At 43.0% G+C, this 15,689-nt stretch overlaps 1 protein-coding gene across 1 annotated transcript in view; it reads right to left on the bottom strand.

The window, feature by feature from the left end:
• Positions 1-945: 945 nt before the first annotated feature.
• The window catches only part of LOC121287194 (1,25-dihydroxyvitamin D(3) 24-hydroxylase, mitochondrial), a 29,999-nt gene continuing 15,255 nt past the window's right edge, over positions 946-15,689 (bottom strand). Inside the window, exons 9-14 of the mRNA XM_041204834.1 lie at positions 11,078-11,223; positions 9,662-9,828; positions 8,419-8,497; positions 6,715-6,912; positions 6,494-6,605; positions 946-2,786 (exon numbers count right to left, since the gene is read on the bottom strand). Coding sequence (XP_041060768.1) covers positions 6,495-6,605; positions 6,715-6,912; positions 8,419-8,497; positions 9,662-9,828; positions 11,078-11,223 — 701 coding nt within the window. The 3' untranslated portion in view covers positions 946-2,786; position 6,494. The remainder of the gene's footprint in view (positions 2,787-6,493; positions 6,606-6,714; positions 6,913-8,418; positions 8,498-9,661; positions 9,829-11,077; positions 11,224-15,689) is intronic.

The raw sequence follows: 15,689 nt of genomic DNA, 5'->3' as shown, positions 1-15,689 counted from the left end.
ATGTGTTGCTCAAATATTTATCCATGGAAAATCCCATCATGTTGAAGTCTTTGGTAAGCTTGAATTTAAATTTGGTGAGCTTAAATTGGGGGGGGAATTTGTAACTGCAAATTGTCTGTGATCATCATAAAGGAACAAGGTTCAGCCATTCTGCCCTCTAAGGCTGTTCCACCATTCAGTTAACAGCATGAGGAAAGATTCTTTTTACACAGATTTGCGAATGCACAGCTTGAGAGGGGATGGAGGCAGATTCAATTGTGGCTTTCAAAATAGAATTGGATGAGCACATGAAGTGGATAAAATTGCAGGGCTACAGGGAAAGTGTGTGGGAGTGAGACTAGTTAAATTTCTCTTGCACAGAGCTGGCATGGGCTCAATAGGTTGAATGGCCTTCTTCTGTGCTGTAACCAGTCTACGATTCTATGAACTCCTGGCCTGAGGAATTGCACCTTTCATTTTATTCATTCATGGAATATGGGCTTTGCTGGCTGGGCCAGCGTCTATTGCCCATCCTTAATTGCCCTTGAAAAGATGGTGGTGAGCTGCCTTCTTGAACCACTGCATGTGGTGTAGGTACACCCACAGTGCTGTTAGGAAGGGAGTTCCAGGACTTTGACCCAGTGACAGTGAAGGAACGGCGATATATTTCCAAGTCAGGATGGTGAGTGACTTGGAGGGGAATTTCCAGCTGGTGATGTTCTCTGACTCCACCCCCTAGCCGTCATTGATCTAGTAGAAGGCAGATGGCAGATCCGTATGAAGTCAAAAAGGAAAATCCTGAATCTGCACTGTTTTCCCGCCAACTTATGGTAGGAAAAGTACAGAACCTTTGAGGAAAATCAGGAACATATCTTTTGCAAGTGAATTGTTACAGTTTTAGCATTAGAATTATTTTGAACAGTTGTTAAAAGCAGATTAATAAAAAAAGAAAATATATTCATTTAATGCATCTTGGTATTGTTTAATAGCAAATTGAAAGGCTTTTACAAATCAAAAAATAAAAATCTCTTCAGCTATATAGAGTTGACCAATACATTGCAAAGACCCTGAGTTTTTAACTGTTAGGTTTTCTGTAAGTAAAACAAACTCCATTGAAGAGTGCATTGTTACTTTTGACTCATATTGACTTCAATAACTGTCGGTTTTTGATACTAGAAAGGTTGAAGCATAGGCCTTGACTTGTTGCATGAATGTGTGGAGTAATTCAGAGAAATAATATTCTAAATTGTACCATTTTCTTTGGTAAGATTTTTTGCTTTAAATATCTTGCTTCTTTTGGTGCATCAGAGAAAATGGGGTCAAGATTCATCCTGGGAAAGATTGCATGGAGTGTCCATTCCACACCCATCTCACATTCCATTCTATAGAGTTTAATTTAAAGGTCCCAGGAGGCAGGCAAAAGCAAAGGAAAGCCGTGTAAAGTGGCAGGAAGATGCGATGGTGGAGACTGTCGCCTTCCTAACTCTCCTTGATTAAGTTCAGAGTGGGAAGTGTCAAGGATGGCCTTCCCAGCCGGAAGCCAATTGAACCCTTTATGTGGCCACCGAAGGCCCAGTTAAGGGCCTCATCCCACTGCACCAGGCAGGATTCATGCCATGTGGAAAAATCGCCAGGGAAACCCTGGTGGTTATGCCTGTGGTCTAATGGGGGAATCCCTCTTTCTTGGGCATCCTGACCCCACCAGGGGGACCTGCCATTGGATGGAGGGACTCTTGGGAAGCCAACCCCTCGCCCTTGATAACGACCCCCCCCATACCTCCTTGCCAGGGTATCCTAACTGCCCTGGCAATCTCACCCCACTCACCTTGGTCCAGAGCCTCCAGCAACAATCCTTCTAGTAGGCCCCACTGCAGTACCAGTAGTGACCACTGCTTCCGATGGCACTGCCAGTAATGGAGGGTGGCACTCTTGGGAGCAGGACATCCACCCCACACAAGGAAGCCTGACAGGAAATTGTCCCTGGTGGAGCCGCGAACCCCAATGGCATCCAACGGAGAATTTACTCCAAATGGGGCTCCCAAAATAGCTGCTGCGGGGTTGCTACCAGCCCTCCAGCCATTGCATGGACCCACTGCCATGACCATTAAATTCCGCCTATTGATTGCAATGCAACTGAATATTGGGCAGAGTGGATAACAGGCAGCCAATGTGAAACGTTCAATTTTTCACCACCAAGGCGAGTTTCTACATTTTACTGTGAATCTCTCCCTATTAATCTGGAAAAATTCCCAGGAGCTCTTGTGTGTTCAGAATCCCAACTTCCCCTGACAACTTTCTACATAGTGTGTAGATGTCTGCCTCCAGGTGACAATAGAAAGAAGTCCAAGCAGCGTTAGCAAGTCCTAGCCTATTTCTGGCTCCTGAAGTTCCATATTGGAGAACGCTGGAACAGCCAAGCATTTTCAGAGCATCAGAATTCCTTCTGGTTATTTGTAACATATTTTGGGAAAGTGGCATTAAAACAAATCATATCTTATATCCTAACCTTAAACATATATTAAGCATCAAATGTTACATATTATAGTTTTTATAGTTTTTCATTCACTAGCAAGGGCCATTGCTCAGTGAATAGGTCTGACAGAATAAGTTGCCACATTACTCAATTTCTTATCAGACCAGCCTTAGGGTTGAAAAAGCTGTAATCCTTTGCGGGTCAGTGAATGTGTTGTAATCTTTCCTTTCCCACAACATTCTTTTGGCCTTGCGGTGCCTTTTTGACTGATTGTAAAATGCTGAGGTTAACAAAGGTGTAGGCTGGGCTGTGCTCTCGAAGAATTACAGTGCTCCTGAAAAGAAAAAGTATATGATCTGATGCAACAACTACGCCTGTAACAGATAAATAAATCAACATAATACTAGTTTTCTAAATTGAAATATTTAGTGCCTTGTAGCTATGCTCATTTGTTAGACTGTGACACAATGGCTGGATTTTATGTGCCCTGCCGGCATATTTCCGGCTGGGGGTGGGGGGTGGTGATGGGCAGGCACTGAAATTTGTAACTTGCCTGCCATATTCAAATAGATAATCAAGGGTCAATTAGGCTTGTTACCAAGCCAATTGACCCTGATGATATGCTACCCATGCCATAAAACATTCATCATGGGCAGCTGGGTGGCAGCCCAATCTTTTAAATGTATCCTTCAAAGGGCAGGAAGGGTTTCAATCTTTGAGGGCTGTCTTTCGTCGATTGGGGGGCAGCCCCCTCTAAGATCAAACCTCCCCTGTCTTGCTAAAACCCCCGCAGCCTTAAATCCAACCCTCCCTCAACTCCCAACCCCTGCCTCACCTGCCGAAACCCTCCCTGCCCAATATCCCGGGTTTCCCGGTTCTGTGGATCCCTGGACTTTCTTACACCTCTTCTTGCAGTCCCAGCAGCGACCACTAACGTGCCTTTAGCACTGCCGGGACTGATGCAGCTGCCGGCCAATCAGGTTGACCGGCAGCTCCAGAGTGCGGGACAGCTTCCCCAGTGAAGGGTGGAAGTCCCACAGTGCTCTTGTTAAGCCAGTCCACAGCACATCATGGCTGCGGGGTGGGCCAGTTTGGAGCAGGTCAGCTCCATGCCACCTTTACTTCAGGGACCTGAGGGGGCAGCAGGGGGCAAGCTGTCCGTGCCCCCCTCTGTAAAATCCCCTCCCCACAATGTTGTTTTTACAGTCCATTTACCCTTTGCTCCATTCCTCTTGTCACACAATCCCTAAACCAAAAGGCTGAGTGTGAAATCTGCTCTATCAAATCTGCTCTGTGACAACTGCTTCCAATTTTAGATAATAAACAAGTTTACACAACCTTTGGAATCCACCGCTGCTTTTTCTATAAGTACACAGTATTACTTACAGAAGTTATTCAACAATAGGCTTTTATAGCTTTTAATCAAAAGTATTAAAGTGTTATAGGGAGAGCTGCCAGCACACTGGACATTGTTCCTGGGGATGCCAGCATTTCAGTTTCCCTTTGCCATTCCTCACACTGTGGATGTCAATTTCAATTTTTGCCAGCTGGGCAGTGACCTGGCACAGCAGGTCACCTGCCCTTTGTAGAACACAGAAACGTAGGTCAGGATTTTCCCAGCCACCGGGTGGATGGCTCCCAGATGCAGTTCCCAGTGGCAGGACCTGACATAGATCCACCTAACGGAGGTGGGGAGTCAACTTAAAAAAATGAAAGGCCCTGGCTAGGATTTTCCATGCCCACTGGCGTCAGGCGTGTTCGGTGGCGTGAGCAGACAATATGGCGCGATTGGTTTCATGCCGGCTTGAAACCAGTTTGCGATTCCTGCCAGTGGGCATTGGGAACCTCATTGGAATACATCTGCATATCATTATTAGGCCAGCCTGCCGGAATCATTTCCCCGCGCCCCCACCCCTCCACCACTGGATCATCCACCTACATTGGTGGGAAAACAGGCCAATGTGTTTCAAACAGCATATAAGTGACGTACACCTGGCGAGCTGCACTTGGCTGGGGATTTCAAGGTTTGTTTGCCTACCTTGCTTTAGGCAGCACTCGCAGTCATCAGCACCAGGCTTCACAGACAGCACCACATCACTTTTAGGGGGGCTCACAGCAGGTTTCTATCTACTAGATCAGCCATATGTGGGTGGCTTTTCAATGGCTGCGGGGCTTGGGCTTGCTTAGGGAAGGGGGAGAAGTGGCCTCAGGCAAGGGAAGAGGCTGCAGGATGAGGGCCTTACTGGGGAAGGAGGGTAACCCAGGGTGTGTGTGGGGGCACATATTGGTCTGTGCAAGTGGCCTCAAGATGGTGAGGGCTGGGAAGGCAATCTCCAGAGGAGATGAGGCCAGATAGACATGTGAGGGTGTGTGTGTAGGAATGGGTGGCGATGTCCCTTGAATTGGCAGTGAGTGAGATGCCAGAAAATGTGTGATGGGCTTGAGTGTGTGAGTTTAGAGTGATGAGATGGTTGCCTTACCCTGGCGGCGCAGATGAGATCATTCACCTTCTACCTGCATTTGATGGCCAACCTTTTCTGTGCAGCATTGGCACTGATCACCACTGCCATCGCCTACCAAGCCGGAATGGTAATGCTGCTGCCCTCCTGCAACCAGAGCGGGGATACAGGACATCACAACAGGCCTCCACGGTGTCCAAAAGGCGCTCAAGGGCTGCAATTCTGCCTTTTGGGGCTATGTCTTCTTTGCTGCAGTCCTGGGCTGGAAGCACTGAGCACAGCCGTACTTTAAATGTGTTACCTGGCGTGATGAAGTGGCAAGGTGACAGCATGGCAGGTGAATCGGAGCCCACCCGCCATGAAAACGGTGTGTCTCTCAGGAATGCATAATTAATGCAGCAGGTTTGGGACGATACAGCATGAAAAGCCGCCATTGTGGCCGTTGTTTTTCTCACCCACTACCATACTTAGTGCAAATCTGGGATGATTCCTCCCCTATAAGAGAGATTTTCCCGGTCCGCCAGCATTTTACCAGCAGTGGAGTGGCAACCCCCTCCGGGTTGTGGTGCCTTCAGCTTCGTGGATATGGCCTTCCTGCAGCCATCTGGGGAAGGCCATTGGAACTGGAGGCTCCATCCTACAAACTGGGGGCTGCAGGCAGGGAAGGCTGCACACACAATCCCAATGGGCCACCCAGAGGAGCCAGTCTGGCTGAGCTCTCTGATGTTAAATTTTTCACTTACCTCTCTGAGGGCATCTCCATGTTGAGGCGTTCTTTTGATCCAGCCCCGCCTTGGCTGTGCCCACCTGTCTCAGAAGAGCTGCCAAGGCTCCAGAGCTGCCACCCCTCTGACTGGGCCAGCAGCATCTACATCCCACCCACTGTCCTTACATAGATGACAAGCTCAAAGGCAGCCAATGAGGAGGTCGCTTACTGGTGAGCCAGTGTCACTGCCTGCAAATGTGGGCTTGGGACACCCAATTAGTCCGGAGATTGGGGTCCCAAAGCCCATGGTAAACTTCTGCTCATAGGAATGGGAGTAAACCATTCAACAACACAGACCTGTTCCTCTATTCAATGGGATCATGGGTGATTACAAATGAGACAAGGATCTGGCAGGTTCAACAACAACTTGTATTCACATAGCAACTCGGATGAAGAAAAAGTCTCCTGAGGTGCTTCACAGGAGCATTGTTACATAAAATTTGACTCCAAGTCACATAAGAGGATATTATGACAGGTGACAAAAAGCTTGATCAAAGGGGTAGGTATTAAGGGGAAACTTAAAGGCAGGAAGGACGATAAGTTAGCAGTTTGCTTTGCCACAGATGATGAAATTAAAAATTAGCTCCAGTGATCTTGTGTTATCATTTGACAGGACAAGGCAGAGAAGGAAAGAAAAATATTAAGAATAAACTAATCAGGACCATTTTTATATAATCCGGCTTCCAGTTTAGATGCAGTGTCAGGCATTGGTACACACTACACAAGGATAGGAAGAGGGGGAAACAAAAGGAACAAGGTAACTTATACATTAGACAACAATTTTAACAAATGATTTAAAAACGATTGTGATTGTACCTTAACGTATTTGGAATGCAACTGGGATTTCACGATTAGGCACCAATGTTCCAGAATGCAATGTTTCCACAGGATCTTCGTCGGTAGCTACTATTTTGTACCTTGGAACCAACTGCAGTAAAATAGAAGCTCCCAAGTTAAAAATAGCTGTGACTCTGATTAATTGTTGCAATTGTACATAGTAGGCACAGCAATGATGATACCCAGCACACATGACTCACCCAGCAGAGGGCCAACTGCAACTGTAGCTCAGCCAGCCGCCGGCCTATACACATCCTTTTCCCAACACCAAATGGCACATGTGCAAAGGGATTGATTGTATGCTTATCCTGTAGCCACCGCTCAGGTTTGAACTGCATTCCCTCATTAAAATATTCTTCATTACACCCCAATGCATGACTGTTTATCATTAAAATAGTCTGGAGAAAAGAAACAAACAGTTTCTCCTTATGTTTGGCATAAAAGTGTAAACATCCTGAAAATACATTTTTTAAACTCTGACTCAGATTCACACTTCCATGACATAAACAATGAAATGATCTTACATTTTTATACACAGCTAGCTGCTCTCCAGTAGTATTGTTCATGGACAAATAAAATGAAAGCTTATGGTCTTATTCCCGACACGTGATTGTCCCTCTGTTTATCTTACACTATCTAATTCTTTCAGCTTATGTCTATCTGCTTTAAATATGATTTCAATCTTAAAATACAATAAATAAAGACATGGCTTCAGTTTGATGAGTTAACAGCAGCTATTACCCAGCCACATAAATCATGATTGGCATAGGTAATCTCTCAAAAAGGCACTTAAACCAAATTGTTGTCAAGTGGTAACGTGATTCACTTGGCACCACTAGACTCAAATAGTTGTGGCAAATTTACTTGAAAATATAATCTAGGGTGATATTTCAGTGTATCAATGAAGTAAGGGCTATTCAGCCTGAGATGCCTATTGGTTGGATGAGATAATAAAACCAAGATTCCTTTAGATTGTTCTGGTTCAGGTGATTGTTAAAGATCCCATATTGCCGTTCATAGAAGAGCAAGGAAATCTTCTGGTGTCCTGGCCAATATAGGCACCTTAACCAGCACACCAAAAACAGATTAATTGGTAATTAATTGTACTGTTGCTTGTGAAACACTAGTATGTCCAAAATAGCTGCTATGTTATGCCTAGAAAACAGGCATTGGACTTCTGTTGTGGTCACTTTGACAAATGGACCACAGGAGTCTCAGGTACAGGTCACGATTATTTATTCGAGCAATTGTAAGGGGTGAACCATCTCAATGCAGCTTGAGATAGCACTCTGCTAAATTACAAGTGTTCCACATATTTATACATTATTGGTCACATACAAGAACAGTTTCCAGATTCCGATCTTGTCAACATATAGGTTTACATTAAACAGACATCTCTGGTAACAGGTACATGCATCGTTTGTCCCTATTTTTCACCCAAGCAGACACCTTCCTTCCTATCTAAGCTGGGACCATCTGTCCTTCCCCTATCAGTTGAAGAGCGCACTTAATCTATGTTATTGTCATCCTCTGACTCCAGTCTAACTCCCAGGACCTTGCTGGTGATTGCAAACCTTGAGAGTGTACAAAGTTTGAGAGTGTATAAAGTTCATCTGGTTTAACTGTTTAATTGTTGATTTACTGATTTGCGCTGGCCTGCCTATAGATTCTAATTTAAGTAATTCATTCCCTTATAATGAATTCTCCCTTACCATAAATTCTCATTTACTTTCTTCCCCCAAACATAATTCATTGCCTGTGTGTTTTTGAGATGTGATTTACTATAATATGAAAACTCCTTAAAGCTATGGGATGATCAACAATTTAAGATGTCAGTGAGGTAACCACAAAATGAAGCTATTTCATACTTTTGGTTTGTATCTGGAATATTGCTTGATACTTACTCCTTTAGGTAGCAAATAGTCACCAAGAACAGTTTCTTCATCCAGGGTGCGACTTGTGAAGGGCACGGAAGGAGTAATCCTAAAAATGTATTTGACATTAGTCATAATTTTATTGAGGCATTTAGTTACAGTTGTATATTTAACAAGATTACAATATTCTCTATAAAAACCCTTGTTATTTGTAAACGCATGCATTAGATTAATTGGAATCAAGAATAAGGTTGCATCGAATAGAAAGACATATGCAGTAGCTCAGTATGAAATGGATGTTACATACTTTTTTGTTCTATGGAAAAATAAATCTAAATGATTACAGTAGAAAAAGCAATAATATAGGAAAAGAGTATTTCAGTTCTGGCTTGGTAGAACAATGCTCTACAGAACAAAATCTTTTTAAAATTCATTTACAGGATGTGGGCTTCACTGGGTAGGCCAGTTTTTATTGCCCATCCCTAATTGCCCTTGGGAAGGTGGTTCTTGAACCACTGCTGTCTCTGTGGTATAGGTACACCCACAATGCAGTTAGGGAGGAAGTTCCAGGACTTTGACCCAGCGATAGTGAAGGAGCGGCGATATATTTCCAAGTCAAGATGGTGAATGACTTAGAGGGGAACTTCCAGGTGGTGGTGTTCCTATGTAACTGCTGCCCTTGTCCTTCTAGATGGTAACAGTCATGGTTTGGGAGGTGCTGTCTAAGGAGCCTTCGTGAGTTCCTGCAGTGCATCTTGTTGATGGTACACACTGCTGCAACTGTGCTTCGGTGGTGGGTGGACGGGGTGCCAATCAAGTGGACTGCTTTGTCCTGGATGGTGTCAAGCTTCTTGACTGTTGTGGGAGCTGCACTCACCCAGACAAGCAGGGAGTATTCCATCACACTCCTGACTTGCACCTTGTAGATGGTGGACAGGCTTTGGGGAGTCAGGAGGTGAGTTACTTGCTGCAGGATTCCTAGCCTTTGACCTGCTTTTGTAGCCACAGTATTTATATGGCTAGTCCAGTTCAGTTTTTGATTAGTGGTAACCCCAGGATGTTGATATAAGAAAAGTGCTGAGTGCTTGCTCAGTCAAGGAAAACCACTGTGGTGCATATATCCTTCTAGTTGTGAACAGCTGTCTACTTTTGACTGGGATTAGGTTTATGATACAAATAAAACAAAAAAAATGTGTTTGGAAATTTCAGCATGAAATACAGAACTATTAAATACAAAAATGTAGAAAAGGAATAGTAATGTGGTCAAACAAGCCTCATAGATTCCTTCAGGCAAGCCTTCAGGTAGGGCATTTTCTTAATATCTCCTGCAGTTGGGGCCTGGTTTTTAGGCAGCACATGCTGTATTTCTTGATTAAGCTTGTCTTGTGCCTTGGGATTGCGTGACAGATTAAAGATGACCCAAAGCAAACTGTTGGCAGTCTGTAATATAAAATAGCATAAAGTGTTAATGGAGGTTTTGCAGAACTTTCATTTGATGGCCTTCACTTAATTAGCAGTTACTATTAACTGCATTTATAAAAAGTTGCTTCTCTATCTAAAATGCATAACTCAATTAATGTAATATATGTATGACGATATGTGTAAGGCACTTTGTAATTTACTCCTTCACAAAATGTAATGGTTAAAAAATGGATTGATGAAAAGTTTTGGGAAAATTCTGAAAATCTATACAATGTGAAGGAGACTTGTTCAAAACTTATCACTAAAGCTTTAACAATTTGATTGTGAGATCAAATCAAAAAGGATCAGATAATAGCTCTACTATCAGTTCTGTCACATCAAGTCATGAATAGTGGTAGACAATCAAATAACTAATAGGAGAAAAAGTCCCACAAACATCCAATCCCATAGGAGAACCCAGCATGTGAGTGCAAAAACATAGCTGAAGCATCTCAATTTTCAGGGTGAATACAGTACAAGAGGAGATTTTAAACAGAACACCACTCACTTCTGTCAAAGGCCTACCCAATGCAATTTTTGAGTGGGCCTCAACTTAGGTGGCCAGCAGTCCTAGCCATAACAGGCTGGAACCTCATTAAAATCAGAGACCTAAAATGTTTTTATACTGGTCTTTCTGTGGAGTGTACTCTGTACCTCAGCCCAGTGGAAGTGAGCTATCAGAGACCTAACAAGTCACTGTAAAAGGGACTGTTAGAAGTTGCTCTGAAAACGTGCAAATTAGGTTTTTGAAGGGCTTCCTATGGGAAATTAATGCTCCTCCTCAGAAATCAAGCTGTCCACTGCTGGTCCCTCCATGAACCCTGCCCCTCCCCAGAGATTGCCCAATGCTCATTTAGCATTGCCAGCTCAGTGATTTTATTTTAATGAGACCTTAATGAAAATAGAACTGTCCTGCTAGTGACATTGGGCAGGTGATGTAATGGACCCACCCACTGTCAGCCCAATCTCCACTTAACACAATTATCCCATCACCTTTGTCAATACAGTCTTGTCTTAGCATCAAACAACCATACTAGGTCATGTGTTCAAATCTCGGAGAAGAACATGAAATCATAACATTCTGACTCCAGTGTGAGAATGCTATCACTGAATCAAGTTGATGTTTAGTAACTAAGTTTTTAACCAAGTGCCTTCTCTAAATTTAGCTCCAAGCTGCATCTTTCAGACATTCTGAACAACAGCAAATAGACTTCAGTCAGAATATTACCGTTTCTACTCCTCCAATCTGAAGCTCAGTGATAGCAGCATACAGCTCTTTTCTCGATAGTTCACTGCCATTGTAGATTTCTGAGAGGAAGTCATTGGCCGGACAGGCTGAGTGTCTATGCAATCTTCCATCAATGTGGCATTTTGCTGAAACAATGTACACAAGGAAAACTTAGATTATAAATATATAATCAAGAAACCAGAAATTAAATCACAAATTCAGATCACTGTACCAATCTTCAGACATTAAAGTTGTCTCCAGTTATTTTCAGTTACTAGGAATAAATATTTATTGAGAATCACTTTCTCTCTCTTCAGGTACCATACCCTAAGAGGGTGTTGATAATCATGGACTTTGATGCCAATCTTGTTCTAGAGGCGCAGCTCAACTTTGTCGGTGGTACATTCATCCAGTTTGTAAGGCTCTTTAAAAAGGTTGTTCTTTGTGTACCTCAATCTCTTTTACCATTGATCATTCACATCAGCACCAGGCTTTCTAAATCATAGGCTCTTATTACATGCCCAAGCATTTACAACTGTCTCTTCCTGATCTTGGTCAACAGAGTTCTTTTGGTCTCAGGTTTTGCCAGCACCTTGAGGTTATCGAATTCTTTATAGAATTATCCTCAGGAGAACCTAAACTCTTCTTTTTGTTTCAGATAGTTCCTTGGTAAGGTCAACTTTTAAAATGGGCATATTCAAAGACATTTATCGTTTGACTATTACTCCATGGAGATAAAAGAAATTGGATGATGCTGTAGTTTAATTATTTTTGAGATATAACAAAGTCTCGCGGGGGTTACATTCAAAGGAAACCTCGCAAATGGCAAAATCGCGAACGACAAACATACTTTGTAATGGGAGTCAATTAGGTTCCAGCCATCTTAAATTTCTTACATGTGTAAAGGATCAAAGGCAATAAAAGCTATATTTTTTTTGTAAATTTAAAGAGCAGTTTGTTGGAGAAGTTGCTTAATAAAATAAGAAAAATGTAAAACTTGTCACACCTACAGTACTTGAGAGTGGAAGTGGACTGCGGATCAGAAATTAAATCAGAGCAACAAGAAACACCCATGTGCAAACAACGGCACACGTGCAGTTTTTCACTTTCTGCTGCGGGAAATACATCATGCACACCTTCCGGTTTTTAACTTTATTTTGGCCGTTTCCTATTTTTTAATTTTAAAACTGTAGCTAAGTGAACATTTGGGCCTGCAATGGGTGAACTGGTGTACAAAGACTTTTACGTGGGTAAGCGAATTCATGAAAGAGGTTATCACCAGCAGGCAGGATTTTACTGTATATTAAATGAATAACTAATGTAATTACATATGTTGTCATTGGTTAATGGTCTTGGAAAAGCAAACTGATGATTTTATTAAATGTGTTATTATTTATAAGCTGGGTTACAAGAATTTAAACTTTTCAGTAATCTTGGATTCAGACACTTTGTGTGAGTGACGTAATATTCCGGCCTGTATTAATTCTGGCCTTGTTTATTGCTTTTTTACCTTCCTGACCTTGGTAACTTTTTAAAATCTACTAGAGCTGAAAAACAAGACCTACTTTGAACCCTTACACTCAAATAATTTTGTTTGATTAACAATTATCTTAACAAGTTATAAATGCCTTGAAAAAATCAGTTGTCCGATCTCGCTGTGGTATAGTCCAAAACTAAGGGCCATAAATATAAGATAGTTACCAATAAATCCAATAAGGAATTCAGAAGAAACGTTTTTAGAAGTGTGGTTAGAAGGATGAACCTGATAAATTGTTTAATAGTTGTGGCAAATAGAATAGATGCATTTAAGGGGAAGCTAGGTAGCTAAAGGAGGGGATAAAGGAACCAAAGGATATATTGATAGGGTTGGATGAAGTAAGTTACAAGAAGGCTCATGTGGAACATAAGCATCACAGACTTGTTGGGTCAAATGGCCTGATTCTGTGCTGTACCTTCTACGTAATTATGTGTTGCTATGGTGACTGGATCCTGTCTCCATATGTTGACTTCTTGATTTCAGTTGCCCCATAAGGACAAAGGTTCCCTGTGAACAAAGGTTAACACCATCCCACAGATGGATGATGCTGTGGTTTAATTATTTTCAACATTCCACTGTTGTGCTATTCAATGCCTATTGACTGTGCTATAATTAGGAGGCACCAAACAGAATGTGCTTTCTCCATCTAAATTGTTCCTTTTAGAGCTGACTTGGGCAGATCAACCTTCACATTGTAAGTGGAAACTTGCAAATACAGAAGTTGCCACCTGCATTATAAAGTGGCCGGAATTGTTGCCATTAGCGGCGGAAGTAGCAGTGAACTGTTTGGTCCATTCATAGCTAGATAGAATAGGATCAAGAAAAATAAATGGTAATAAGGAAGAATAGGATCAAGAAAAACAAATGGTAATAAGGAAAAAAGAATGGTGTAAAGAAGCTGAGACAGGAATAGAAGGCAATGAAAGGTAGGGGTAATGAGTAAAAGCTTGGGTGACCTTTTGGGGAGACGAGGAGGGAGAATACCAGTGTTAACTATGGAGACTGGGGGAAGCAATTGTTAGCATTAATGGGGAAGAGTGCTAGATTGAACTGTGGGGTTTTCAAAGAGAACAGCCGTACCTGTTTGAATTAGGAGAGGGGAAGAAGAGTGTGGTGTTAAATTTGAGAGGGAAAGAGGGAGGTGGGGTCCAATGTAACCTTGCAAGTTTGGAAGAGGAGTGAGTACCTATGTGAAAGAATTTTTAAAATTCAGGGATCATGGGCTTGGACCCTCTCCCCAAAAAATGCATCATCAATACTGTGCCTTCAACATTTTGATTTCCCCATCAGGCTTTCATATGTTAATGGCCCAGATCCTCTGTTCCCAGAGGGTTGTACCCCATAGGTACCCCGGAAAATGCACTGGGGGACTCTCCGGAAGTTCCCATGCAAGGGTTGCACATAAATTGCCCAGGAAGTTTCAAGTTCTCTTGGGCAATTACCCTGCATCTCGAACCATCCAAAACTCTGACTTAAAGTCGGAAATTTTGGCTGGTTCCGACTTACTTGCCAGAATATTTACCCAGGAAAAGTTAGAAGGATTAAAACCAGTTCTAACTCCTGGGAAACTTTAATACTGATCACCAGGCCCCCTACTGTACCCCCTGGCTACACCCCCCAGCCTGCCAACTACTACCCGACTACACACCCCCACCCCCCCACTTACCCCCCGACTACCCAACTACCCCCCACTCTCCTGACCACCCCCCAGACACATGCTGGCCGCCCAACTACCTCCCCCCATCTTTTGATCCTCTGCCACTCGACCCCCCAAATTCCCTCCCCAAACTTCAACTACCCTCCACTCCCCTGAATACACACCTCGACCCCCGACTACCCTCCCAACTATACTCCCCCATCCCCCAACTACTCCCTACCCCATGACCCCCCCCAACTAGCCCCCCACCCCTCAACCATACCCCAAACCCCTGACTATATCCTGATCTCCCAACTAACCCCCCCCCCAACCACTTTACTCTCCCACCCCTCCTGATTACTGGAGCCCCCCATCCCCTGACCACCTGATACACCCCAACTGACCACCACCTAGAAGTTCCCTTCCAAGTCACTTACCATCCTGACTTGGAAATATAATGCTTTTCCTTCACTGTTGCTGGGTCAAAATCCTGGAACTGCCTCTTTAACAGCACTGTGGGTGTACCTACAGCACATGGATTGCAGTGGTTCAAGAAGGCAGCTCCAGGGCAACCAGGGATGGGCAATAAATGCTGGCCTAGCCTACGATGCCCACATGCCATAGATAAATATTTTAAAAGGGGTTATGGCTTCATTGTCCCTGATGCTTCTGCACTATACTGAAGGACTTCAGGGGAGGTGATGCCTCCATTTCTCAGCAGGCCTGGGTCAGACGCCAGGGCAAGAAATATGGAACTTCAGTCCATGGTAATAAGAACAGAGTGGCACAGTGATTGCCACTCCACGGAAGATTCAGCCCAATGTTTTATTCCTCCAATATAAGTAAAGGAATATTGCATATTCTAGTGCTTTGGGTTCAAAGACCATGCAACTACTAGTTTTTGCATGCAATAGACATATAATTAGAGCCCTTCTTTAGGGATTAGCTTTTTGAAACTGCTGTTTAGATTTTGTTAGTTTTCTGGTTTGACTTGAATGTTATTGGCCCTTAGAGGATTGGCTGTTTCAGAAATTGAACTTAAAAATAAAATGAGTTTGTCATATCATTTTTACAGAATTTAAGTTAAAAAAATATAGGCAAGTAACATGATCACTATTGGTTATTCACTTAGAAAGCTAAACAAATGCTCTCTGACAGGTTAACAACTGTTACTTTGCCCAAAAGTCATGCTAAAAGAGCTTTATCTTTGCTAATCTACTTCAGCTATTTTCACTACTGAAATGGGAAAGTGGGTGTGTCAGTCAATAGTGCCTTGAATGAATAAACTATGTGTGCAACAGAAGCTGAATATCCCTGTCAGTTCAGTGACCTCAGCCAATGTCTCATGTTAACCTTAGACAGTTATAAACACTTGGCTCTAGTACTGACTCCAGGTCATTCAGTTTACTAGTGTAAATCTGATGACCGATCCTAATGCA

Source organism: Carcharodon carcharias, chromosome 14, assembly GCF_017639515.1.
Source record: "Carcharodon carcharias isolate sCarCar2 chromosome 14, sCarCar2.pri, whole genome shotgun sequence".
In the NCBI taxonomy this organism is placed as follows: Eukaryota; Metazoa; Chordata; class Chondrichthyes; order Lamniformes; family Lamnidae; genus Carcharodon; species Carcharodon carcharias.
This window is presented reverse-complemented; position numbering and strand designations above follow the sequence as displayed.